Consider the following 27835-nt stretch of genomic DNA (forward strand, 5'->3'; position numbering starts at 1 on the left):
ATTATTCAAATTAATGCATTTTACAGTTTTACATCTCATCTGCCAGTTTATTAGATACACGTAACTGAAACTAATGGAGTCTAATGAAACAATAAAAGCATAAAATCCTACCTTCATGAATGTTAAAGTGTTCAGTGCCTCAAGTGTTTATTCAGTTTCATGTTCATGTAGTTTGTGGTGAGGGCATTAGTTTTATTTAGGGCTACTTAACAGGCTTGCATCTGAGTGAATATGGATACTCATTATGTAAAAGAATAGTTAAACATTTCAGGAAATGCACTTATTCCTTGTCTTGCTAAGAGCTAGATGAGAAAGTTGTCATGTCTGTATGGTAAATATGAAGCAACCACCAGCAGCCGATTAGCTTAGCATAAAGACTGAAAACAGGAGGAAACAGCTAGCCCGTAAATGTCAATAACGTTACTGAAATGAATTTAACTGAATTCTTTATAGGAGTTCTTCTTCCAATAAAATAAGGAATTTAATTTCTGTTGAGATAAAGAAGCCAAAAATGATGGCAAAATAGGTTGGGTTAAAACGACTATCTGTTAGTTGAAGTTCAAAGTAATCTTCTCATGTATTTTTATTTTAATAGTTTCCTCTACCAAATACTGCCAAATACTAAGAGAGTGCTCCCTAAAACCACAGCACAAATGAACATAGGCTACTGACTAACTGTTTATGATCTTTAATCTTATCATTTTAAACAACTGTTCTAGGAGTACGCAAATTATGTTATGATTAGAGGAATGGGGCGTTTCAGGCAAAGCAGTCTGATCAAACTCTAAACAGGTTAAAGGTTGTCTTGTATTTAACTTCATGCTGATAAGTTGCAAGGATGGGGTACAGACTACTGTATAGAAAACAAACTTTGTGTATAGTCATGTGTTGTTACTGAAGCACTTGAAAAATGTGGATTCAACTGAAACGGTATACTGGATAAATTGGCATACTAATGTACTTTTATTGTGGAATCATTAGGCTTTTTATTGGGCCAAAATATTTGTAACTTACTAAGATTTATTTCCTACTAGAGCAATTTATCTTCCAAAATATTCCATGAACGTACACTGTAACACCATCATTTAACCTCTTAAATAGGCGATTGCATATTATCACACAATTTCAGTGACAAAATACACTCATTTGCCACAGTTGCCTGGTAATTTGATACACGAAAAGTAAAACTAATGCAGTGTAACACTACAGCCTTCTAATAAATCCTCCTTTCATTTTGATCACAATGTTTTGTTGTTGTTAAAAAGTGTTTTAGAGCAGTGTTGAATCAACTTTATGGTCATTTTGGGGGCTGCAGTTTAGTTTGTTTTAGTCCACATTAGGACAGGAGGAAATTAAATCACAGTAAAACCTTATTATGTCAAGGATTACACAATTAAGTCCAAGACTCATTTCCAGTGTGGTCCTTTGTTGTAAAGAGAGAAAAGATAAAATAGTTCATGTGATGACATGACATCATTAACAAAAACCCAATAGAATAAATATTTATATTATCAGCAATAAAATCACCCAAAGTCAAATAGTGCGGCAAAGAAGAAAATGATCAAGCTATGACTAGAAAAATCACTGTACACTTCCCTTCTTTTAAAACTGTGGTGGTTAACTAATTTGTAGTTTGTGGCATTGTTAAATTGTACTGTATTGTACAGAGTACTGTTAATCTTTTATATTTTTAACTATAATGTACATCCCAAACTACAGCCTCCAAAATGAAAATAAAGGTGAAACAACACTTCTCTAAAAAATTTAACATTTCAACTTTTTTATAAGAGTAGGATGTTTTGAACCGGGGTTGTTGTTTTAGACTGCATTCGTTTTAGTTAGGTGTCAACTGAGTGTACGTTGATGCAGTTTTCATAAAATTCATTGCAGCAATTTCTTGGAGACCCCTGGAACATGAGGCTCTAAAATTTAACTCAGAGACCAACAACATAATTTTCATAAAAAGATTTTGCACCCAAGACCCCTATTGGACAAGGGCTAAATCAATCATTTTAGCTGTTAAGTTTGTATAGAATTCTTTTGATGGCAATGTTAGTCAGTGAGTTTGGTCCATGCTGAAATATCTCAACAACGATTAAAAGGAATGCCCAAACTTTTGTACAGACATTCACGGTGTCGGGATCTTGGTCATTCCCTGACCCTTCCTCTAGCGCCACCATGAGGCTGACATCTGTGGTTTTGGAGTGAAATATCTTGACAACTACTATAGGTTGCCATTTCCTTATGAGCCATAATCTGGTCAGACTGTCTATACCTGAAAAACTAACATAGCTATTTTTGTTGGGAGGCTAAATCATGTGTCAAGGAGGAATCCATCGATGAGAATTCAAGCGGCCATTTTTGGACATTTTTCCCGGTCGTAGCATGAACTAATGCACTTACTTGAATGAAAAACATGCGCGTCCAGTAATATTGAACTGTGCAGCTCTCGGGTCAGCTGATGCGGGTGTGCGAAATCAGCTGCAGCTCATTGGTCGCGCTTCGTTTGGATTTTCACGTGTGTGCGTGTGTTTAGTTTCACTTCCGCACTCCGCTGCTGTCTGTAGCCTGTTAGCCCCTTGGTATCCACACCTCTCACATTTTGAGGAAAAGCGCGTTTATTATTCAGGGCAGAGAAACGTGCAGCTAACGAAGTTTATTTTTTAATATTTCACTGCGTTCGGATTTACTTTATTCTATCGGCATAACAAAATAGAGGCTTTATTGCTGATAAAGTCAGCCAGGAAGCGACGTTAGCGTGAGGAAGCTCACTACATCACCGACTGGCTACATTTTTTAAATATCTGTCAGCTCGTATGTTAAACTAACTAAACAAGGAAACTTTCCCCACTCATTCACAGCAGGAGAAATATGAAGGTAGGTGCGCAGTGAAGCTAAACGTTCAACTCTGTTAAGCTTTTCAGAGGGGCGTTTTTTTTTGACTGTTTCCTCAGGGAAACTTATTGCCTCATGCGAAGAGGAACAGACATTTTACATGCACATACAGTATATTTAGTTTCACAACTTTATGTCCAATTACGCAATCAGCTTATTGGGTTCGTATTCTTTTTTTCTGCCTTTAGATATCATAGCCCACACTTGAAATTGTTTCCCAAAAATGTGCAGGTATTTTCTTCCCAGTTGTGTTTTTTTTTTAATCAGGAAGCATTTAAAGAGTGCAGAGGTTGCTTTTAGTCAGTAGTAGGGCCGCAGCAATGAGTTGATTAATCGAATAGTCAACAGATAGAAAAATAATCTGCAACTATTTTGATAATCATGCTTTTATGCTTTTTCTTTGTCATACCCTTATATAATAGTAAATTGAATATTCTTTGGACTGTTGGTCAGAAAAAACAAGAAATTTGAAGACATCATCTTGGAATGTGGTAAATTATAAAAGGCATTTTCACTATTTTTGAAATCTTATAGAAAAATTATGAATCGATCATTTGAGATGACAATCATCAGATTAATCGATAATGAAAATAATTGTCAGTTGTTGCCCTAGACAGGAGTATTTCAAATTCTAACTAAAGCTAAAATAATAGTTTAATTTATTTATCTAGCAAAAATGCCAACATTCACTGGTTCAAGATTATCAAATGTGAAGATTAATGGTAATGTGGAATAAACAGAGTATTGTTTTAGTTGCAGCCATACTTCTAGCAATTTAATTTTCAATGATCTGAAACAATAACTGAATGATACAGAAAAAACTCATGCTATATAAAATTATATCACAATATCAGTACATATAAAACATAGTAAATTTCTGGAAAATCAATAATAACTGTTAATGGATAGAATAACCAGACAGGAATGCTTTTGGTTTATACAGCATATTAAATACCTCACAAATCAAGATATTTCATCACACTGTTGCAAAATGCCAACCCTTCATTAAAGAGATTAGGGTTGCAATTAATTAGTCATTTGTGATTAATATGCTGGGTATTTCCTTAGTTTACTTATTAATCAGTAATGTTTTCTATAAATATCAGAACCTTTCGATTTTAGTTTCCGGAGTCAAAGGTGACATATTCAAATTGCTTGTATTGTTTGACCAAAGTTATAACCCAAAAACCTAAAGTTTTAAAGTTATTCAGTTTAACATTATATATGACAAAGAAAAGCAGCAAATCATAACATTTAAGAAGCTGGGACCAGCAGATATTTTGTATTTTTGAAATGACTGAAATGCTTAACCTAATATCACAATAGTTAATTTTCTGTCAGTCAGCTACTCGATTAATCGACTATTCCTGTCTAAAAGGGATCACTGCGATAGTGCCACCATGTTTATACTACCATAGTATAAATGGTATTGAAAAATCTCTGATGGTAGACAGTCATTATCATGTCAGAGTATACATTGTTATGTTGCCCAACCCTAATTAACAGAATTGGGCAACTTGACATTACTTTCTATTCAAATGAATAGAAATTATATTTGAGTATTGCTTGCTTGGTTTTTATATGAATTAAAAGTCTTTCTTTTAAAAAAGATACTATGTCAATAACTTCTTTTTTTTTTGTGACATCTGTTCCAGCTGTTCAGGTGTCCCAGTGGAAAACACTTCCTCATGTGGACCTTGGCGGTTCAGCTGGTCCTGTGTGAGAGTGGGGTGTACGCTACTGAGAGCATCAACAGCTGTAAACAGTTCTTTGAGTCTGAGTCAGAACGGACACTCCTCAATCGACTAGAGCCACTCGCCCATAAGAAGTAAGAAATTACCTGCTTATTCAGTGTCAGTGATGTTATGATTGATGTTACATTGCCTGTTATCAATGAAAAATCAACACCAGTTGAACATGTCATACAGCCTTGACAAGAATTTTGCCTTATAGTCCTTTGCCATTCACTGTTGACTCTATCTTACATATTATTATTTATTTGTTTTTGTTTTGTTTTGTTTTTTTTACTGGGATTTGTTCTCATGTTGACAGCTTTACAGTGGAGCGCAAGAATGGAAACGAGAGTTACACATATGTGTTCCAGTTGTGTGGGGATGCAGGGGGCGTTCCAGGAGCTGGGGTTATTCAAGTGGACAGCAAGGGAACGGGAAAGAAACCAACTGTGATTGGCACGTATAATACAACAAAAGCCACTGGAGGAAGTAAGTCTCTGCAAAAAATAAGAATTTCACCCTAATTTACCCTGACTTTATTTTGGCAGAAAGTTTTACATGACACATTTGCAGGATGTGATGGAATGCTAACTGTCCTCAAATTGGGATCTTAGGTGGCAGAATTAGGTTTTGAGCCAAACTATGAGCATAATAAGCCTGAAGCCTGAGAATTGAAATAACTCTTGATATGTGACCAAATCTTGCATATGGTTTTTTAGTTCACTATAGTATCTCTTTTGACATTTTCCTCTCCATCCAGGTAACTGGGTGATGTTGTTCTACAAAAATGGCGACGCATGTGATGCCCGCTGCGCCAAGGAAAAGAAGAAAGCCACTGTTATGATCTTTTGCAACAGGAGGATGGACATGGTAAAAGAAATACAGCTGGTTTTTAGATCACCAGATTTGAGGGAGAAAAAACTAAGGGGCAATTAGATAAAAAATTTCAATGAATTAAAAAAAAAAATACACGGCTGGGTTGGCAGGTTGCTACAGGTTCCCGTGTGAAGATGAAATTTGATCATTTCCATGAACTCTAAGGCTTAGCAGATGCCAAAATCACTGCACAGAGGTTTATAATGCAGTGACATGGATTTTCAAAGCTAATCTATCACGTCTTCTGATCACATCTTTGACTGGCCAATAGGAACATGTTGCTGGATGATGTCCAATTTTTGATGAGGTCATGCTTTCTTTCTTTTTTTCTTTTTTTTTTTTTTGCTGGAGTTTTCTGCGTTAGCCCCCCTGCAGTTGTCTCATTTCTGGGCTGCATTTTTTTCACTCAGTGCTCATGTTAGTCTGAACACAGTTTAATGCTTCTCCCGTATGTCGTGTCATCTTGCACCCTGTCTACTTTTCCAAATGTGTTTTACATTTTATTTATCTTTGTCTCTCTCCATCTCACTCCCAGGGCCAGCTCGAGTTGGTTCTGGAGGACAGGGAGGACTGTTTCTACCAGTTTAAGCTGGACTCCAGTGCGGTTTGCCCAGGTCTTCAGTCCAAGCTCAGCACTGGCTCCATATTACTCATCATGTGTGTAAAGACAGTCTGTAATGGCACAAAAACCCTTAATGTTGGAACATAAAATATTATAAAGGATCAGTGATCATAAGCACTCTCTTCTTTCAGTGGGTTCAGTCTTCTGGCTGTTTACCTCATTGGAGGTTTCCTCTACCAGCGGCTGATTGTTGGAGCCAAAGGGATGGAGCAAATCCCCAATTATGCCTTCTGGGTGGAGGCTGGCAACCTCACAGCAGTAAGCGTGATCCACTTGATAAATAACGTTAGTTCAAGCTCAACCTCTTGTGACTTTTTTTGAAATTCATGACAACCTTTACATCTCCCTTACAGGATGGGTGTGACTTTGTGTGCCGGTCTCGAAATCGAGACCAATCCCCAGCTTACAGGGGAGTGGCCCCAGAAAATTTAGAGGAAGAGCCAGACGAGAGAGATGACCACTTACTACCTATGTGACCTCAATATGTCAGAAATGGGACAGTAATTTTCACTGTGACGCAGTTTACGCTTTCACAGGTTAGATGAAATTGCTGCTAGATGCAAAACTGTTTTCGTTTCCTGTTTTAGGTCAGGACTTGTTCACACTTTGTGTATATTCCAGACTTGTACCTAGGGCAACTCCTGATGATCTGCTTGTCACTTAAGAGGGAATGTTACTCACAGGGCTGACAGACTTGTCTTCTCTCTAAACCACGTGTTTTATTGATGTCAGACAAATGAGATATACAGATTGCCAAATGACAAGGAACAGCGACTCTTCTTCCACAGAAATCTGACAAAAAAGGGAATGGTTAAGAAGTTGGAGTTCTACCTGACCTAAGCCTAATTGCATATTGCTCATTTTTTTTCCTGCTCGGCAAATTAGTGATTTTTGACGTATGTGCAGGTTGCAGCAAGCTGTTCTTCCTGTGGTTGTGGTTGTGCACTGACAGTTGCAGGTTACAAAAATGAGTGCTTTTGCTTGTGTAATCTGGCTTTAATCAGTTTATGTTTTGTTTTGAAAGTAGAAAAGTAATATGAGAATGTAAAAGCTTAATTTTCAGTACTGTGAATATTCTTACAGCATTGCTACACAAATAGAAATCACTGCAAAAACCATTGCTGGAATGAATTTGATTTTTAGTCTGGCATTTTCCTTTTTCTCAAATTATAGGGAAACGCTTCTGCATCAATGCTTATATCTCCTTAAAATGGTTTGTATTTTCAGTTACCTGACTGAAATCTGAGCTTGACGGTTGTAGCTAACCATCCTCCTCCTAAATTTTTGTCAGAGAGGTCAACAATGCTGTTAAATTCCTCTGTGCTAAACCTACCTTATTAATGCGACTATCCAGTAAAGGGCAATTCTAAGGAGATTCACTTTTTAATTTTTGATTTCCAAAAGTATGGTTAATTCATAGAATAAATGAACATTCACTGCAAAAGACCAATGTTCATAATCACAAAACTATTTAATAATGAATATTATAGTGGGCAAACCGATCTATCTGCCTACATGATAAAACTGACCCAAACACCAGATACACCGCTAGGTACATTCACCAACCTTACAGTCTGTAGACCAAATACTCAGGCTTTTTTGTGCCTGATATATAGCTTCTTTAGTAAGATACATAGAGGGGCAATGAAAGCACTTAATCTTCTGCATTTCTCTTGTATCAATATAATAAAGCTGTAAAAATGTTATAGGTTGTTCGATATCAATGATGAACTTTGTAATATTTTTTAATAAATCTATTCTTATTATTAATAATGCTAAGGACTGAAGCACGCTATTTGAACTTGATGGAAAAATTTTGTTAGGAGGTGTCAATGAACTAAGTTATTATCTTACTGTCAGTGTGAGCACTTTTGTTTGTTTCCATCATTTGCTTTTTGTGTTTATTAATGTTGACATTTCTTTCCGTAGTTCAGTGAATTATATCCTGAATTAAGATTTGGTGGAAATGGTTACACCTGTGTTTGTAGTGAACTGAACAGCCTCTAGATTAATATAATAGCCCAAATGGTTCAAGGATGGCTTCAAGTCACACACCTTTTTATTTGTTTTCTGATTGCATTAAAAATAAAATCTGAAACTAGTTTCTAATTTATTTATGCCCGTTTTAGTGATGAACTCATTACATACCGAAGTGCACTCACCTTTGAAAATTTAATGGATGTAAAAAAAAAAAAAGGTTTTAATAAAAACATTACATGCACAGTATTTTTTTATTGTTAATTTACTGTATATTTAAATTAACTTTATGATTAAGATCTTCTTTGATAATGTTGAGAACTGTTATTGACTATATACCTCATCTTGGGAGGTGTTTCAGGGAACAGAACCAGTTTTACCAGGTTCTTGATCAGTGGTTGTTAAACCAGGCCCAAAGGCTAAAAACACAAATTTACCAGGGAATCTTATGTAGAGAGTAACTTGGCTTGGAAACAGACTTTAAAACTAATTTACTGTTCTGAGTCTCCATTTTTGAAGTGAAACATCCACCATGAGGGTGAGGTGATTAAAGAAAACGATGAAGTCAAAGACAAACTTGCAGTCTTGTGGGCAAGTAGTTGTAGCGTTTAGTAATCATAAATATAATATACACATGGTTGTTAGGACTTGAGGCAGATCCTGGTGATGTGAGGTGGAGCCGAAATTTTTGTCAATTATGTTGTCAAACAGTTTAAACAACTTTCATCTCCACTAGTAATTTTGCCATAGTAGTGTCTTATCACAGACCCTAGCTTACCTCTAAGAATACATTGACATCTGGGTTTCAGGTCCACATATTTCAATAAAAGATTAAACTGCTGACATTATTCCTCTCCACACTACCTCCTAACTATCTTCTACCGTCACCTAACGAGCCTCATTGTGTACTGTTCAACTTGTTAACACATCTGAAAGGAAAAAAAATAACATTTCAAGTTGCTGTCATGACTGTCCTCACCCTTCGTCTATGTTTACCTGTAAATATTGACCTCTTCTGCCTTGTCGGCTTCACATTCTCACATGTGCAAAACCTCTTCAGTGCAGAGAACTTTATCTTAAATTGCAATGGAGGTTTCTAATTAAATGCAGACTACCCAAATACAAGTCTGACAGTTGGGGAAATCTAGAAATATCTTCTACAAGTAAATACTGTAAGGATGAAAAAATATGTGAGATTTTGTTGGGAAAAATATATCCTATGACCTACTTAAGTCACCTCATTAAAGTAGACTGAAATATACTAGGGTGACAAATCAATGTAAACTACAAAAGTACGATGTCGACTGTATTTGTGAGACTGTGATATGCAAAATGTTTTGTGATTTCAAATCACCAGTTAAGAAACAACTGATATAACTGAACATGCAGAGAGACACAGCTTACTTTTTTTTTCTTAGAATTTGTTTTTATAGTATTGTAACAAAGTTATAAAACTGGTTGTTTTAATATTGTATCTGAGAGCAGATGTCATCTTTCCTTTGACAGAATAACAGCAGCTTATGTTAATACTCATTCTGCAAAAAATGCAGAATGCTGAAGAAAGGTTTGTGTTGCACTATGATAATTCTATGTATGTAACTCATTTATTGCTAAGTGAAAGTACTGTTGTTATTCCTTAATTGTTGTTGCCTTAAAATATTTTTTTCATCACGAGCCGTGTTTATTTGAGTGCCATCTATTCACGTTTTGAGACACAAGTAATTGATTATAATCATCTAGGGTCTCTATAACAATCCTCTGAAATTCTAAATTAAGTGAAAACATTGTAATTACTCTCATGTTGTTGTTTTTTTAAATGTAATGGTGCCCCTAGTCAAAATCCTTTAGGATTTTAGCCTTTATACCATTTAACAGGAAATGTTTGGCTCCATAAGAATTTTCACAGTCCTTCTTGAAACAATTTTCACAGTTGCTCAAGATCTAGCTCCAATTCTGCCTTGCAGAAACGTATAATAGAATAGTAATATTGATGATAATATTGATAATATTTTTGTATTCCTTCTGGGAAATTAATGCCACTCCTTTGTGCTATAGCAGTATTTGAGGAAGCTTGTCTTCCTCAAGCTCGGGTCTTCTACCAGATTCCTGGGAGTTTGAGGGTTCTGCGCAGTATCTTAGCTGTTCCTAGGAATGCGCTCTTCTGGACAGAGACCTCAGATGTTGTACCCGGAATCTGCTTGAGCCTCTTTTCCCAGGCACCACTGTTGCCTTTACCCCCCACATCATTTCTAGCTCCTCTTTCAGCCCTTGGAATTTTTCGATCTTCTCGTGTTCCTTATTCTTGAGGATCGCTACGTCTGTCACTACTGCCTTCTTCTGGTGTTTGTCGATCAACACGATGTCCGGTTGGTTAGCCATCACCAGTTTGTCAGTCTGGATCTGGAAGTCCCACCAGATCTTGGCTTGGTCATTCTCAACCACCTTAGGAGGTGTCTTCAATTGTGACCTTTGGGACCTCCAACCCATACTAAGTACAGATGTTCCTGTACACTATGCCAGTCACTTGGTTATGGCATTCCATGTACGCTGTTCCTGCCTGCATCTTACACCCTGCTACTATGTGCTGAACTGTCTCAGGAGTATCTTTGCACAGCCTGCACCTGGGGTCCTGTCTGGTGTGGTAGATCCCCGCCTCTATTGATCTTGTACTGAGTGCCTGTTCTTGTGCTGCCATGATTAGTTATCCTGTGCTGTCCTTCAGTCCAGCCACTGGTAGGATTTCTTTATATCAGCCACTTCTTCTATCTGTCGGTGGTACATGCCGTGTAGGGGCTTGTCCATGATGGTTCCTCCTCGTCCTCTGCATCATCGGGTTTCTGCTGCCTGAGGTATTCACTTAGCAGTTCATCTTTGGGGGCTATCTTCCTGATGTATTCCTGAATGTTGGTTGTTTCATCCTGGACAGTGGCTCTGATGCTCACCGGTCCTCGGACTCCCTTGTTCCGCTTAGTGTACAGTCTCAGGGTGCTGGACTTGGGGTGAAACCCTCCATGCATTGTGAGGAGCTTTCTTGTCTTGATATCAGTGGCCTCTATCTCCTTCTTTGACCAGCTTATTATACCAGCGGGGTATCTGATGACTTGCAGGGCGTACGTGTGGATGGCCCTTACCTTGTTCTTCCCATTCAGCCGATTTTTCAGGACCTGCCTTACTCTGTGTAGGTATTTGGCTGTGGCTGGCTTCCTTGCAGCTTGCAGCTTGCAGTTCCCATTTGCCTGTGGGATCCCAAGGTATTTGTAGCTGTCCTGAACATCTGCAATGCTGCCTTCTGGTGGTTCAACCCCCTCCGTTCTGATCATCTTCCCTCTCTTTGATACCAGCCGACCACACTTATCTAGTCCGAATGACATTCCGATGTCGTTGCTGTAGATCCTGGTGAGGTGGATCAGTGAGTCAATGTCTCGCTCATTCCTGGCATACAGCTTGATGTCATCCATGTAAAGGTGACTGATGGTTGTTCCGCTTCGGAACTTGTACCCGTAGCCACTCTTTGAGATGATCTGGCTGAGGGGGTTCAGGCCTATGCAGAACAGCAGCTGGGATAGTGCATCACCTTGGTATATGCCGCACTTGATGGTAACTTGTGCAACTGGCTTTGAGTTGGCCTCCAGAGTTGTTTTCTACAGCCCAGTTCTTGATGAAGGCTCTTCGTGTCCTGTTGATGTTGTACATGTCCAAGCATTCCAGTATCCATGTGTGTGGCATTGAGTCATAGGCCTTCTTGTAGTCAATCCAGGCGGTGCAACAGGTTGGTCTGCCTTGTCTTGCAGTCTTAGGTGACTGCTCTATCGACCAATAGCTGGTGCTTAGCACCCCTGGTATTACTACCAATTCCTTTCTGGGCCCTGCTCATATATTGGGCCATGTGCCTATTCATCTTAGCTGCTATGATGCCTGACAGGAGCTTCCATGTTGTACAGAGGCACGTTGTTGGCCGGTAGTAGGATGGGATTGTGCCCTTCTGGGGGTTAACCACTCAATCCATCCATCAGCAGCTGGTTCATTTGTGCTGCCAGGCGTTCTTTAGCCAGTAGGTGTGGATCATGTCATGTCCAGCACCGGGCCTCGTTCTCCATACCTGACACTCGTTCTTGGATGTCTGCCATTGTAATGGTTATTGGATCTCGTTCTGGGAGATTGCTGTGGGGGGTTTGTAGTCTGCTCTTAGATCGACTAGCCAATGAGCAGCGGTGTTATGTGATATATGTATGTATACATATTGTTCAGTCATATTGTATATTCTTATTTATTCTCCTGGTTTCTGTTTCTCCTATGTATCTCTTCAGACGGGTAGTCAGAGCTGTGAGCCTTTGCTTGGCAGTCTCCAGTAGCTCAAGTATAGGCTGCTTGTTGTACTTCCTGGGTATCCCTTTCGTCCCCACACCTGGATGATGATCTCTCCCCTCTGACCTGTCGTCCTGGCTCCCCCTTGCCAAAGGGGGGTTCGTTTTACTTCATCAGTTCTAGTTGTGATAGCAGTTGCCGTTTGCGGATGTTGGAACACTGAGCTAGTAGTTGTTTCTTTGTCAGCTTAGATGTTGGGTTTCAAAGCATCCATTTATCCCACAATTTCTGCATGTAGCCCCTCTCATCGGGGTTACTTGCATAGTAGCATTCCGACAGATCCCTATTTTCCGCCTGCATCTATGTCTTGTTCCAGGTGTCCTGGTTCCCCAACACCTGACGCAGAGTGATGTCTCAAATTTGCGGTTTCACTCAAACTGAGGTGGGCCGGCATAATCAAGGAACTTGCCTAAGGGTCCACACTGGATATGTGTTACCCCGTCCTGGCCGGGATTCGAACCCCGAACCTCCTGCGCCAAAGTCAAAGTCAGCGGTGTTGACCTGCTTATATATACATATATATATATGTATATATATACATACACATATACATACACACACATATATATATATATATATATATATATATATATATATGCACAATCTCTCTTCTCTTTCATGTGTTTTTACTTTACTTGTCACCTACCTAACAATCCTATCGGTCTGCAGTTTTCTGCGTAAAGTAATGGTAGTACTATGTATAGCTGTCACATTTGAAAGAATATCCAAATTACTGTAAAAGCCACAGTAGACAACTAGTAATATTCTGTTAACATTTTCTACATGGCTCAAGTTTTAGTTTAATGCAGTTTCAACAACAGAAACACACAAAAAATATCTTTTATGATAAAATATCTTACAGTGAGGGAGGTATTTATTGTCATACATTATTAATTAATTTATTTTTTTCTATGCATAGTGAATCTGCTAAATTAACCACGTAGAATCTTGTTAAAGACACAATGTTAAAGTAGCGAAGAAAGTCATTACCTTAACAGTTAGATGAAGTCAGCTATTTGAAATAATCCAAGGCTGAACATGAAAGAATGATAAAATGTAAAATGTAAAAAAAAATGTAAAAATGACAAAATCCTCTTGGAATTGAGAGAGATTGAGAGAGATTAAAAATCTCCATTGGTGAGCTGGCAAGGATTTTCTTTTTTTTTGTTTTTGCTTTGATGATGGATAATTTTGTGTATGGTTTTGATTTAGAAGAGATAATAAGTGAAAAACAAAATGGCTTCATGGCCAAACATCATATTAGCTCTAATATCAGATTAGTATTAGATTTAATTGACTATTCAAACTACATAAAATCAAACATGTTACTTGACTTTTATAAAGCATTCAATACAATTGAACATTCTTTAATTATACAAGTCCTACAACTTTTTGATTTTGGAAATAATTTTAGTTATAATATTGTCATGTTCTATAAGGACATAAAAAGCTCTATCATTCTATATCCCAACATTTCCTAAAGGCTTCTCATTTTAAGAGGTATATGCCAAGGCTATCCTGTTTCTTTCTGGACACTCATAATTATACCTAAAGACATTTTCTCAAAATTTGAATGTAATAATAAACCTTTGAGTTACATAATTGAGTTAAATATAAATTTAATTCAATTTGTACATAGATAAATTAACCCTTATGACAAACAAAAAAAGGGAAGGGATGCTGTTATATTAAAAAAACAAAACAAATTAAGTAGTCTTTCATTAGGGTATATTGACTTGTGTTGATGTTACTGTGTATTTACATGTAGATACTAGTTACTTTAATTGGTTTATCTTTTCATATTTATTTTGATTGATACCTTTTTTTTTCTTTTCACACATTGGATTCTGTAAATGTATAAGAATGATAATTTTATGTTCAGCTGAATGTAAGTTCATTTTGTTCAATAAAGAAAAAAAAAACTATAACCTTTGTTTGCCATCTGCCAATACACACGTAGAAGAAGCAGCAGCAGCAGCAGCAGCAGCAGCAGCAGCAGCGGCAGCAGCAGCGGAAGAAGAAGAAGAAGACAAAGAAGAAGGAGAAGAAGAAGAAGAAGAAGAAAAAGAAGAAAAAGAAGAAGAAGAAAAAAAAAGAAAAAAAAAAAGAATACGAATACGAATACGACCTGTGAGGGGCGGGGTTTTGTTGGAGGCAAGAAACCCTGAAAGGAGTTGTCGTTGCAGTTAAAACCAAGATCTGAATATAAATTTGATTGCATTTAACTGAAAAGGATAGAAATATCAAGGAGAGGTAAACACCTAAGCACGCTGAAAATCACTAAATGTTGACTTATTGTAAGGGTGAGAGCAAGATAGAAGCTAGCTTTGTGCCTGCTAGCATTGCTAGTCGGTTAGCCTATCTATGTTAAACTAACGCTGCATCTTTTATACTAGCAAACGTTAGTGATAGCAAAAACAACGGCTCTTCTGCTCTCATTTAACATTTCTGCACTCGGTTGTTTTTGTCTAGCCTGGTTTCAAACGTTAATATAATTTAATCATGGCATATCAGTTTTGTGCTTAGGGGAAAGCTAACTAGCAAAGTCCATTGTAGTTAGCCACAGTTGGCTAGCCCTTTTTTACTTGGTGTTTTTTTTAGCTTTCCTCCATGTTCTTTCTCGTATTCATCTATCAAGTTGACAACTGGTCTATTAACGAAAATACCACAACGCTCCCTTTCGCCACGATCAGTCGACAAACTGTTTGTGCCTCACAGGCACCTCATTTGTGCCAGTAGTGCCTTTGAGACATTTGAAAACTATTCACTCGACACAGTTTTTTTGTTTTTTACGTACTTACGCTTTTATAACTGGTGATTTGATTTTCTTATATGTACATTTGTTCTGCCTTTATTATTTAAAGAAAAAATAGTTTTAGTGTGTGGGCTCAGTGAGGGGTACCACATTGCATGTTCAACAAGTCTTCATGCTAAGATATTTACAGTTAAAAAGTCATGCAGTAGATAGAAGTATTTATTGCATTTTGAGCAGCAAACATGGATGCAGGTGAAGACCAAAACACAGGCACCACCAATGGAAATCCTCAGACAAGTGGGAACTCCCGTGCACCACAGATAGCCCACATGTCGCTATATGAGAGACAAGCTGTACAGGTTTGTGTGCTTAAAATAATGCATAGATGTGATGAGAAAACTAATTTTTGATATATTGAATTGATGATAATATATAAACAATTTTTGATTAGTTTTTAACACAGTCTGTGTATGTTTGTGTTTGTTTAGGCTCTCCAAGCACTGCAAAGACAGCCAAATGCAGCTCAGTACTTCCAGCAGCTCATGCTGCAGCAGCAGATCAATAGTGCCCAACTCCATAACCTCGCCGCTGTGCAACAGGTAACCATAATTATGACAGGAAAATACAGGTATTACAAAAATATGGTCAGCATAAGCATGATTCTCTATTCATTTATCTCCTCTGTTTAAACCAGGCCACCCTTGCAGCTAGTCGCCAGTCCAATACCCTAAGTAACAGCATGTCCCAGGCGCCTACCACTGTAAGTTTTTATGTTAGTTATTTTAAAAGGATTAGTTAGACAGCTAGTTTCTGAAAGTAGTTGGCAGTTTTGGTTCAAAACTTAATTTTCTGTTCCTCCCAGGTCAACCTAAGCACCACATCTGCAGGAGGGACGATGACTAATCCCCGTCCTCACGGCCCAGCCACCTCTGCAACGACTCCAGCCCTCAACCAGTCAGTGTTGCTGGGGGGGAACTCGGCAGGACAGGGACAGATGTATCTTAGGGTGAGTTCAAATTTATTTTGTGCCGTGTCCATTTTTGGCAATAATCAATTAAATTATTGCATATTGCGCTTGACTGTGTCACCAGTTCTATTGATATAATAATTTAACCTTTATTCTCTTTGTGAAAAAGCTTATTGAATTCGAGTTCTAAAGATCTACCTTTGGGTTGCTTAAAGTACCAAAGATACTGCATAATCTCTTCAAAGAGCTGTTAAAAATTAGCACTTGACAATTATCACCAAGACTGATGGCATGTATTAAATGTATTTAAGAAGTCATTCACAGAAATATTTGGAGTTTACAACATTAACCGTCTGTCCTGTGCCTTGCATAGGTCAACCGTTCCCTCAGGGCTCCCCTTGCTTCTCAGCTCATCTTTATGCCTGGTGGTACAGCAACAGCTGCTGTAGCAACAGTTGCCCAAACACAGCCTCAGCAGCAGCAGCAACAGCAACAGCAGCAACAGCAACAGCAGCAACAGCAACAGCAGCAACAGCAGCAGCAGCAGCAGCAACAGCAGCAACAGCAACAGCAGCATGAAGTTGCTCCTACCACTGCCAGTGCCCAGTCTGATAATGATCAGGTTTGAGTACCATTACCAACTTGTAATGTAAAGTCTGGGTTATTTAAAGTCATACAGTCTTAAAATATATTATATTATAATATATTATATATTATTATATTATGTGTTATTATATTATATTTTATATTATATTTTTCAGTTTAGAAACATGATTTGTCGAATCATATAGTCCTCCCACCACAGACACTTTTCCTGCCTCCTTTCTCAAATGCATTTCTCAATGCCCTTCTCCTTTCTTTATGTCCCAGGTACAGAACTTGGCCCTGCACTGCGCTCCCACTCCCAGAGCAGTAGCTGTCAAATCTGAGCTTCCAGAGAGAAAAGATGCTGCCAGCTTTTCTCTCAGTCAGCAGCAGCAGACTTTCCCCCAAACAGCTCAGCAGCAGCAAGTACAACCACAACAGCAACAACAAATGGCCAAACCCAACTTTACTCAGCAGTCCACTGCAAACAGTATGACTATAAAAACTGGAAACCAGGCTGCCATGACTGTTACTCCTGCTGTTTCTGTAGCTCCCTCCTCCACCTCCTCCCCAGCACTCCCTCTCTCCCAACTCCTCCTGTCCCCTTCTGCTGCCCCTGTGATCTTGGTGCCCACCTCAAATGTTCCTACCTCCACCCAGGGCTACCCCATAGGCTCAGTGGCCCCAAAAACCAATGTCAACACGCAGACTCTGGTGGTACAGCCCTTACAACAGGCCAGCACTACTGGAGACAAAGGCCCTGTGCCTATCCAGCCCAAGACGGCTCAAGGACACCGTTTACCTGTGCAGCTGCCTCCTAGACATCCACCTCCCATTCTCCCGGCACCACCTAGCAACAGCCAGGCCACCACTGGGGGACACAACCCTCCCCACATCCCTGTGCAGCTTGTGGGAGCCAGGCAGGGCTTAACAGGAAACGCACAGACTGTGGCCCTGGCACAGGTGCGAAGCAGCACAGCTCAGGAAAGCCCATCTGGTGGGAATGTTAATACAGCCTCCAACAACAGTGCTATGGTAAGATTAACCATTGAAAGGATGTACTTAGTGACACCGATACTTTTTTGGTTAGGTGTAAGTAAGAATTCTAACACTTTCTGCTGCTGTTTTTCCCAACATACCATCAGACAAAGCCTCCCATTGGCTCTCTGAAGAGAAAATCTGACTGTGATGCACCAAATGAGATGGCAACAGAATCTTCAGACTCTGCACAAATGAAAGATTCTGCTCCTCCCTTATCCCCTGCCCCTACAAAGGACTCAGGTATGTCAGTTTGTCATCTCTAAATCAAGCATGCATTATTAGTAGCAATACTTGAACATTTTGACCATAAACCTTGAAATCTGGGGAAATATTCATTCCGTTGCCTGTTTGTTCCAATCCTCACTGTAGCTCCTCCTGTAGCTGTTGCATTCTCATCTCCTCCCACCCTGTCCTTACCTCTGCCCTTGTCAAGAGTCGGGCATGGGGACAAAGACAGAGCGCCTGTTCCGCAGGCAGTGGTCAAACCTCAAGTTCTCACCCACCTCATAGAGGGCTTTGTTATCCAAGAGGGAGCTGAACCCTTTCCTGTAAGGGCACCCTAGCACGAAAACACACATTTCTCATTAAATCAGATCTGAAATTTGAATAACACTGGCTGTACACTTTTCTGGGGGGAAAAAGTTCCTTACTGTTGGGCTTATATTTAATGTAACAGGTTGCTGGACTCCTCAAAGACAGAGATTTTGCTCTGGTTGGCCGCTCAGAAAATGGACCTCCACGTAAGTGGTGGAAAAAGACTTATTTTTCTAATGATTGAGTATGATACAATAAACCTGTTTGTATGGTCAGTATTTACTAGATGTAATGTAGTTTTGTCCATTCCTTTTCCCGACCAGTGTTGAAGTGTGAATACTGTGGAAGCCTCGCTCCAGCCAGCCAATTCAGAGGATCAAAGAGGTTCTGTTCAAATACTTGTGCTAAGAGGTAAGAACGTCATAGAACTTGCCTTTTCAGCATAATTCTTATAATTTTTTTTTTGTTTTTTTGTGCTGTCTTTTATAAAATAAGCTAAAAACTCTTTGAGCTTAACCAAGGATGGGCAACTTCTTGAATGAAGTACCAAGAGTTTGCAGGTTTTCATTCCAGCCAACTATACTCAGTGCTGTCACTGACAAAGCTGTCTTCCCCAGTATTGACTATGCTCCTGCATCCATAGGTATAATGTAAGTTGCAGCCAACACTTCAAGACAAGCAGGGGGAGAATTGGTGCAGGACTGGCATCACCTCCAGCACCCACGGAGAGTGCTGCTAGGCGCAGGGGTCCCTCTCGCAGGAACAGTGCTAATATCGCGTGCAATACAATAACAAGCAGGCATCTACCTGACAAGGTAAGATCTCCAGTTGAAAGGATAAAGATAGCAGTATTCTATATTTTTCCTTTTTTCAGCAAGTGCCATGAAAAAAATCAACAGAATTGTAATGTAGTTTAACAATAATGAATTGATCCTACTTACAAGTATTCTCTGTGTATCTAAGCCTGGATGTGTTTTATTAGACATCCATTGTTGACTCTTAAATACACACCAGTGTACCACATGTCCTTTCATTGCAATGAATGTGGGCACTATAGTTTTTATTTGAGTCAATCCCACACACACGTTCCTGGTGCTGTAAATACTCACTAGAGCACCAAATTTGTACTAGTCGCTGATGAAAATAGTCCCTAAAAAATGCACTATTTACTCCTATTTGAGTAACATTTGGTTAAAAACTACAGTGCCCAGCTCTTATAGGAAATGGTTTAACCTTTTCTTAAAAATAAAAACTTTATATTTGTGACCCATCTTTATAAAGATTTAAATCTTTGGTGTGACCAAATTGGCTTGGCTTGACCTGAGTGCCACAGACAGCGTAGGGACGTCAGACAGCATTGAGAGTCAGACTAACACATTGGATGGTTTTATACAATGTGACTATATTACCGGCAAAGGCAGCGTACTCTTTGAAGTTTTATCGTTGGCTTTTGTGTCTGAACTTCTACTCTTTTGGTTGTAGTGTCACTCGGAGTCCAGTCGCTCGGAGGACGTGTCCAGCGATGAGGAAGAGGAGGACGATTCTCCCTCACTTTCTCCAAGCTCTTCACACTCCTGCTCTAGAGCTGACCACAGCGCTCCTCAGTCTGACAGTTCAGCTCCTGGTAGCCTCCCCCTAGAGGGTGCTAACTTTCTCTCAGCAACTCCTGCTCAATGGAGTGTTGAAGAAGTCTGCAGATTTATCTCTTCACTTCAAGGTTGGTGTTCACTGATTAGAAAAGAGTTTTTTAAGCCTTAGCCATGTCCCCTGCTCTCTTTTTGTGCTAGTTGTAACATCTTGTCTTTCTGTTGTGCTCAGGTTGTGAAGAGCTGGCTTCCCAGTTTCTGTCACAGGAAATAGACGGGCAGGCTCTCCTGCTTCTGCGAGAGGACCATCTCATCTCCACCATGAATATCAAGCTGGGTCCTGCTCTCAAGATCTGTGCCTCCATCAACAGCCTGCGTGAGTGATGAAGTCAGTGCTTCAGAGGGACACCTAGATCGTTTACTCATTGATAATTTCTCACCGAAATCAATACCTGGACTTGCTTCTCTATTAGTAAGAAGTTAAAACCTAAGACTGAGATCTCCAGGGACAATGACGATGTTTTTTACAAAATAATGGTGCTCCATCAATCATGTGGAGACATGGAGATGGACAGTTTACGTTATGGACATTGAATGTGCAAAATACATGTATGCATACTGTTATGTGTGAGTGGTGTGCATGGACAGTCTGAAATACCCATGTCCATAGTGTTTGTCACTTTCTGTCATTGTGAATAGAGACCTTTTGTATGTATGCTATACGCCAGCCTGCAGTAATCGGTGCTAGGTCCTCGAATTATGACAGTTCATCTGTTGGGTAAAAAAAAAAAAAAAGAAACAAACAAATGTTGCCTTCTTGCTGTATTTCAAAAAGTGCTTTACCTTTAGTGAAATGATTTCTGATGACAGCAACAGTCGCTTCATTTAAATGCTTCAGTCTTTTAGTAGTTATTTGTGATTTTTTTTTTTTTTTTTTTTTTTTTTTAATTTTCTTTCACCATAGATGTTCAATCCAGGCTCCAATCACATCGAGCAAAGGACACTCAAAAAGCCTGGTATTTTAATTAGTTCATTTTACCAGTTATTAAAAGTTTAGTTTTGTATCTTTTCCATTTTGTACTACAATCAAAATTATTTTTTCATGGATACAAAATAGTTTTAGTAGCTTTAATCAACTTAACTACCTGAAAATAGGTATTCCTCATGGTTTGCTCCCTCAAGGGCTGAGTGGAAGTGCTCTGTGTACATGTATGCAGTACTACCAATAAACAATACCTGTTACTGGAAGTGTTTGTGCATGCTTTTATTACCCTGTGACATTCACTTGAAAAAGAAAAGGTCATTCACGGCCTTGTGACCATTATTTATTCAAAATGTAAACAGTTCAGCTCATTTCTTGCTCATAGCTGTCTGTCCACATAAACCGAGCTTATAAAGAAAACATTGAGTGTAATAATAGCTTAATTGCATTAATGTGTCCTTCATTTCCACAACCCTGCCTAATATGGAATCATACAAAAATGTAGTAATTACATGTATTACATCTTTTAATATACATTGGCTGGAGATTGTAAACATTTGTAAACCATCATATATTGTCAGTATCGACTACAATTTCAGAATGAAGCAGCTGTACATTGGTCAAGTTTACATATCTTCAAGTCCACTACTACAAAATTACTAGTTGTATTTTCCCCACAAGTGAGGTCTTAGAGTAAAATGAATGGTTCCCATAAGTAAATAACTTATTTAACATATAGAAGTTTTCCTCATTTTGGTTGCGTAAACCTGAAGTATGAAAATACATAACAAAATAAAGGAACAGTTTCAGTGCCCAAAGCACTATTACACAGAGCCTGGAACACTTTTATTGCACCTGAAAGACATGTGTTGGAAAAGTGCACCACTAGTGTATTTGAGAAAAGTGTAATTTATTTTGCTGGCACAGGCAGTGATCAGAAAACAGTGTAGCTGTTGGTTTCCCCGTATCCTGCTTCCTGCAGGTACTGCTCTATGTTAATTGTCCCAGACACCTTGAGAGGTTTGTCAGAGGCACTCTTCTCTCCCGAGAGGAGCTTTCGGCTCACGTCAGCCAGGGAGGGTCGATCTTGATCCTTCCAATGGCAGCAACCCTTAATGATGGAGTACCTACGAAAGAGAAAGAGAAAGAGAAAGAGAAAGAAAATATTCTGAACTTTAGAGCACATTTATTGATGAGAGAATTTCTGCAATCAGTGAGTTGTTTCAGGTTTGGTGTGCATTATCTGGATACCCACAGTGTGTTAGAGCAGTTGGGAGGTTTCTTCAGGCTTTTCCCTCGTTGATGAAACTGTAGAAGTTCATTAACTGAGATTTCGACAAATGGAGCTTCACCTGGAGAGAAAATAGCAAAAATTTAGTAGGCAAGAGTGGAGGATATGGATAACATCCTCTACATACTTTTACAGTGCAATATCAATGCATTTTGTGTAATATAATACATTTTCTGGAAAATCGATAGAGAAACTCTTTATGGATAGATGGGCGTGTCTGTTTTTTAGCTGATCCAGAAATTAAATACCTTACAGATTACTTTTTCATATTGATACAAAAATCCTGATAAAATCTAATAATGATATAAAGTAGTCCTGTTTATTGATTTTCAACATTGCCTACAATTGCCTAATGCAACCAGAGATACTGTATTAAAGTGAGCAAGAGTGTAAATGGTATGGGAAAATGTCAGTGTTGAGAAACTTATATTTTCGGTCTCGCACGATACAGTATATTTATGTTGCCCACCCCCAGTGGTAGATAGTCCTACATGTAGTACATAAATTTCTAGGTCAATCCATTATTAATAATCGGTTTTCTTAAAAGTTACAGTTGAACTTACCCAGTGTTGCCATTTCATACATTAAGATGCCAAATGACCAGCTAGACAGGGACACACATAGGCAAGTAATGGTTAGTCTTCCATTAGGTAAATGTTCCTAATCATAAAGATGGAGAACAGTCATCTCATGTCCTACACTAAGAAGTTGATAGCAACTTTTAATGAGTTAATAAGAGTTTCAGCATACATAGAGGCATAAAAAGAACTCACATGTCACTGCTCTGACTGGCAGGCCTTTTGGCTAACACCTCTGGTGCCTGCCACTTCTTCATGCTGGGATCATCTTTCTGAGTAGCTCCCTGGTTCTTCCTTGTGTAGACCCCATGCAGACCCCAAAGCTTGGCCGTGAACTCCTTGCTGACCAGTACACTGCGGGCACGGATGTTCCCATGGAGAAGATCCTTGCTGTGAAGGAACTCCTGATTGGGAAACAAGACAATGGCATCTCAGGATTAAACACACAAGCCTGTGCAGTTCATTTCACGTCTCCAGCTTATGCTGATATAAAGTAAACGTGTCAAGGTCCTCCCGAAGGACAGCAGAATCTGCATCGTGAAAAATGTTTGAAGACAGCATACTGGGACAGTTCCACAGATTTAAATGCAGAGATCATTAAAAATTGAAATCCAAGGGTATAAAAGTAGTTTAATTTGATTTGATTTGTGGTCCTTAGGGACGGGATCATTAGAACTGTTGAAAAAATAATTTTGAAAAAATCTTTAAAATTTTTTTTTTTGTATGTATAGCTCCTGATGCACAAAACTGTTTTTCACAAATTGAAAGTAATGATATTTTTTCTAAATTTTATGATTTTTTTTTTTTTTTTTAATGGTGCATGTTATGATGAAAGAGGTGGGAAATCCTGTCAACAGGAAAATGCTGAGGTCTCAGGACCGAGTTATGTCACTGATTTGAAAGTCAAATGTGGCCTAAAAAAGCTGAGGACATAGTTATTAGCATGCTGACCAGGGCTGAGGCCACCTGTTTGGCCATGGTGAATATTCTTCTCTCAGTCATCTCACATGGAGGATCCACGGGTTCCTTAAAAGCAAACACAGAAAGAAGTTATACTTTGTCATCTGAATGCCTTTTTTACTTCAATTATATGGTTTGATGTTAGAGTTGACACACATCGGAGTAGTATACCCTCTGTAAAAATATACCTCACACTTCCTACCTGTCGGCATCTCCACAGGAAGCTGAGCAGGTCTGTTCTCCAGCTCCTCCACAACTGTAACCAGAGGAGCTCGCAGGGAGACCACTCCAAGGAGTTCTGGCAGGAAGGGATGGGGACCGAGCTGGGCGAGGAAGGATGCAAAACCCAGGAAGCTGTGTCTTTCTGTGGCATCAGCAGAGTCTGTACACGGTAAAAATGAGAGTGTAAAGAAACACGGTAGCTGCAAAAGTCTGATGAGAAAGACCTGCAAATGAGATACTTAACTCACTAAATTCAGGTTTAACCATCTCACCGTTTAGCACTCGCAGTACCACATTCCTGTTTTCCATACGGGCCCTGTACAGGGACACAGAGTCGGTGCGCAGGGAGAAGGCAGCAGGAAGATGGGTGACCAGGTTGAAGGACTCGGGCAACCTCTGGCGGGGCAACTCCCTAGGCTGGACAATGGGCTTGAAGGGGCTGCTGCGGGGGGGGGGGGTGAGAGGGTGCGCTCACAGAAATGGAGAGGTTTTTTGAGGAGTAGGTGTTTGGAGGATGGAAGGTGGAGTAGGAACTGGGCATGTCCAGAGCAATGCTTTCATGCTCCAGGACATTGATACCTGGTGGAGCTATGGACAGACAGTGAAGAGACAGACAGACAGGGAGAAAGAGAATAGTTATTATTGGGATAAGTAAAAGGATTTACATGAGAATTGGTAAATAGAACGATTAGTATTTGTGTAGTGTTTTAAAAAAATGCCTAATTGAAGCCAGTATTGATCCCAGGGGTGTAACTTATATTATACAGTGCATACTAAAACTCTGTCTAGAACAACTGTCATCTCTTTGCTTTATGAAAACAGAATGCTTCTCTGCAGTTTATGATCTAATTATTTAATCTAATGATGATCTAATTGATCCAATAAACAAAATAAATAAATCGATTATATGAATATAAAAATATCTTAAATATAAAATAAAAATAGCATTAGTCCCCCTGTTTAGCATTTATAAGGAGTATACAAATATTTGATAAATGGTTTATAACACACTAATGTAGTTGTACGCAGCTATTAGGACATTTTAATCGCTCGTTAATGTACAGTGTTTTGTCAACAATTATAAACACATTTTTTAATATTACAAGAATGTTTTACTATATTGTCAATCATTATAATATTGTCATGCATTATACTTTGGGCCTCCATTTATGGTGGTTATAGTTGTTAACAAATACTTGATAAAATACTTATATTGGCTTACCACTGCATTATAATGTGTTATAAAGCATTTATTAAATGTTTATATGGTGCTTGGACATGCTAAATAGTGTTGCCAAATGGCATTTAAAATTTGCACTTCCCACAGCAGCAAAAGAAAAACACAATTTTGTCACAGAAAATATAATTTCTGAAAGCCTAATAGAAACAAGGAGGTGATTACTTTTGCATTTTAGTTTAATTTATTTACACGGAATTTTAAAGAATAATGTGTGAAAGCAAACACCATTTAAATATTGGGGGGGGGGGGGGGGGGTTAACAAATATCACTTAAAAAAGATTTTGTAGTGCAAGAAACAATATAAAACGTCCCATCTGATCACGGCTTTGCAGCCAACTGTACATATCTCACTACACCTCCTGAAAACTTGAAGCATACAGTCTTCACTAAGACCTGGCTGATATGATTTAATTACTTTTAACCTAGGCTAACTACCATGTCGGCTCCAGTGTCTTACCATCAATACCATGCAGCACTCTCCTGGAGGCTGACTTTGAGGCCTGTGGACGGATCCGATCGACTTTCTCGGGACAAAAGTGCAGCAGTAAAATGAAGACCAGAGTGACCAGGAAGCTGGCCAGCAGCAATATGGGCACTATGATCAACTCCTGCTCATAGACGCGGATCTCTGCAAACAGGAACAGATACAGGGAAACATCGCCCTTTATAATCATCCAGCAAGTCTTTGCTTAACTGATCCCACAGTAGCATAGCAGACATGTTTGTACAGTATGTGCTGGTATGTTTGTTCATCTGTTGACTTGAGTGAACATCTAGGCCTCTAATGGTCAGACCAGGCCAGTTCTATCTCTGCTGATAAAACTTACCACAGATTGTATCTCCATGTTTGCAGTGGAAGTCTGCTTCTGATAATGAAGACATCCTGTCAAATCTAAAAAGAGACGGGATTAAAGAAATGCTGCTGAGAATGTTTTATTAACTTTTGTCCATTCCTCATGCACTGTTCGCACAGTCAAAGTTCATATTTATAGTGGGTTTCTAGTATTTCCATATGCTTACAGCTGTTATTTAATGGCTTCGTGATATTTTCTATTTTAAAAAAACCATTTAAGCCTTTAAGTGTGGATAAACAAATTGATGAACATGCTTAAAAACAACAAACAAAGTGACTGTGGTAGTCCTGAACCCCACTCTGTCTCTGGGGCTGAATCCGTGAATGGTAACATGACTCTTGCAGGTAACCAGTATGAGAAGGTGTCTGAGCAAATATGTAATTGAGACGAGGAACTTATCACATTGTCTGAAGTTTGCCAAAAATTTCCTCTCTGGTAATCAGAATAAAAACTCTGACACTTCACTGTATCTTCTGTTGTAACACAGAGCCTTGGTCTTCTTGGACTTACAGCACAGACCTCTATCGTTGGTCAGTTTGATGAAGTAATATTATACGAGCTGGTTTAACCAGAATACACACCCTTCACCAAAGCTGTATACAGAAAAAAAGTGTATCATCTCACTGAAGAATCTTTATCCTGTATGTCTGAATTCACAGCTGCCTGCATAGGAACAGAAATGACACTGCAGCAACACAGGGAAACACTTCAAACCCCATGATCACCCTTTTACGTCTAATCGAAGCTGTCTAAACCTGTCCTTCTGCATTTTTTTGACACTTAAATGGTAGTGTTGTTCTACACACCCGGAGGCCAAACCAATGACAAAAAATGTCTTGGTTATCACAGAAAGAGTGAGCCCAGAGAGAGATACACACTTAAAGCTTTTATAAAATTAACATCACGCATAAAAACACCAGCTCAATCTTCCTCACAGGTACCTTAACAGCGTATTACATGTCTCAAAGAACAGTGAACAAAATCGTACCTCCGCTCCTTCAGTTGTCTTTTAAATCCCACAGAAAATGTTAGATCCTGTTATTGCAGGCTCATGTTTCCCTCCTTCACACAATCAGGCACGTTTAATACATCCTCACAGCTGAACGTGGAGTCTAGGTTCAGCTGTTCTGTTCAGCTCTTCATTGTGTTGTTTTTCTCAGGTGATATGTCAGGCTCAGGGGATCAAAGTGCTGCTCTCTGTTTGTCTACGTTCCACCTTCAGTGTTTTCTTAACTCCACCCTCCTCACCTGCTCCGTATCCCTCTCTTCTGCTATTTACCTCTTCCTTTTTCCTCCTTTCTGTCTCTGTTCACCCCTCAGTTTGAGTGGTGATGCACCACATTGAAATCAGGTGTATGGTAATCCACAGCCATTCACTGCCTTTTCTTACAGCTGGCTCTACCACAGTCTGGCTTTGTCTTTTGAAGCCGACATATGTCCCCTACCTCTAGCTCTGCCTTTCTCCTCTTTGTTTAGGGAAACTCGTCCTACCGCTCCTTGTCATTTTTTTAGTCTCCAGCCTTTTGTTAACCACGTTTGGCCCTCATTGCCCGGGAACTCGTATGACATGCTCTGCAATCTCTGGAGTATTTAGTCAGCAATGATAAACTGCATTTCTTTCCAGCTAAAGGTATCAAATATACATACGTATTCCCACACCATGAAAACTATATACATAGTATGCTGTCACTTCAGATAATGTAATTTCATGTCATGTCACAGGCTCTTCTCTACCGCAGATAAATAAAAACAGGGAAACAGGGAGAAGAAAT

The 27835-nt window shown here is 39.1% G+C and overlaps 3 protein-coding genes across 3 annotated transcripts; 2 read left to right on the forward strand and 1 right to left on the reverse strand.

The window, feature by feature from the left end:
• The first annotated feature begins 2486 nt into the window (after positions 1–2486).
• m6pr (mannose-6-phosphate receptor (cation dependent)) lies at positions 2487–7244 on the forward strand. Its single transcript, XM_040117611.1, has 7 exons — positions 2487–2877; positions 4551–4723; positions 4948–5117; positions 5389–5498; positions 6040–6161; positions 6258–6384; positions 6480–7244. The coding sequence occupies exons 1-7, from the start codon at positions 2872–2874 to the stop codon at positions 6600–6602; spliced, it is 831 nt and encodes a 276-aa protein (XP_039973545.1). The 5' UTR covers positions 2487–2871; the 3' UTR covers positions 6603–7244.
• Positions 7245–14556: 7312 nt separating this feature from the next.
• On the forward strand, positions 14557–21184 carry phc1 (polyhomeotic homolog 1). Its single transcript, XM_040117497.1, has 14 exons — positions 14557–14721; positions 15461–15582; positions 15712–15822; positions 15918–15983; positions 16086–16229; positions 16564–16812; positions 17061–17810; positions 17921–18056; positions 18186–18364; positions 18493–18556; positions 18674–18761; positions 18994–19165; positions 19833–20067; positions 20169–21184. Exons 2-14 carry the CDS (start codon positions 15466–15468, stop codon positions 20318–20320), a joined length of 2463 nt encoding a protein of 820 aa, XP_039973431.1. The 5' UTR covers positions 14557–14721; positions 15461–15465; the 3' UTR covers positions 20321–21184.
• Positions 21185–21199: 15 nt separating this feature from the next.
• Positions 21200–27530, reverse strand: styk1b (serine/threonine/tyrosine kinase 1b). Its single transcript, XM_040117575.1, is given in 12 exon segments — positions 21200–22045; positions 22174–22270; positions 22773–22813; positions 22983–23191; positions 23739–23813; positions 23950–23983; positions 23985–24129; positions 24242–24405; positions 24407–24557; positions 25667–25837; positions 26037–26101; positions 27052–27530. Coding segments are annotated over 11 exon segments (1335 nt in total). The 5' UTR covers positions 26092–26101; positions 27052–27530; the 3' UTR covers positions 21200–21852.
• Between the last annotated feature and the right edge of the window lie 305 nt (positions 27531–27835).

The sequence above is a fragment of the Xiphias gladius genome, chromosome 22 (genome assembly GCF_016859285.1).
Source record: "Xiphias gladius isolate SHS-SW01 ecotype Sanya breed wild chromosome 22, ASM1685928v1, whole genome shotgun sequence".
NCBI classification, from domain to species: domain Eukaryota; kingdom Metazoa; phylum Chordata; class Actinopteri; order Istiophoriformes; family Xiphiidae; genus Xiphias; species Xiphias gladius.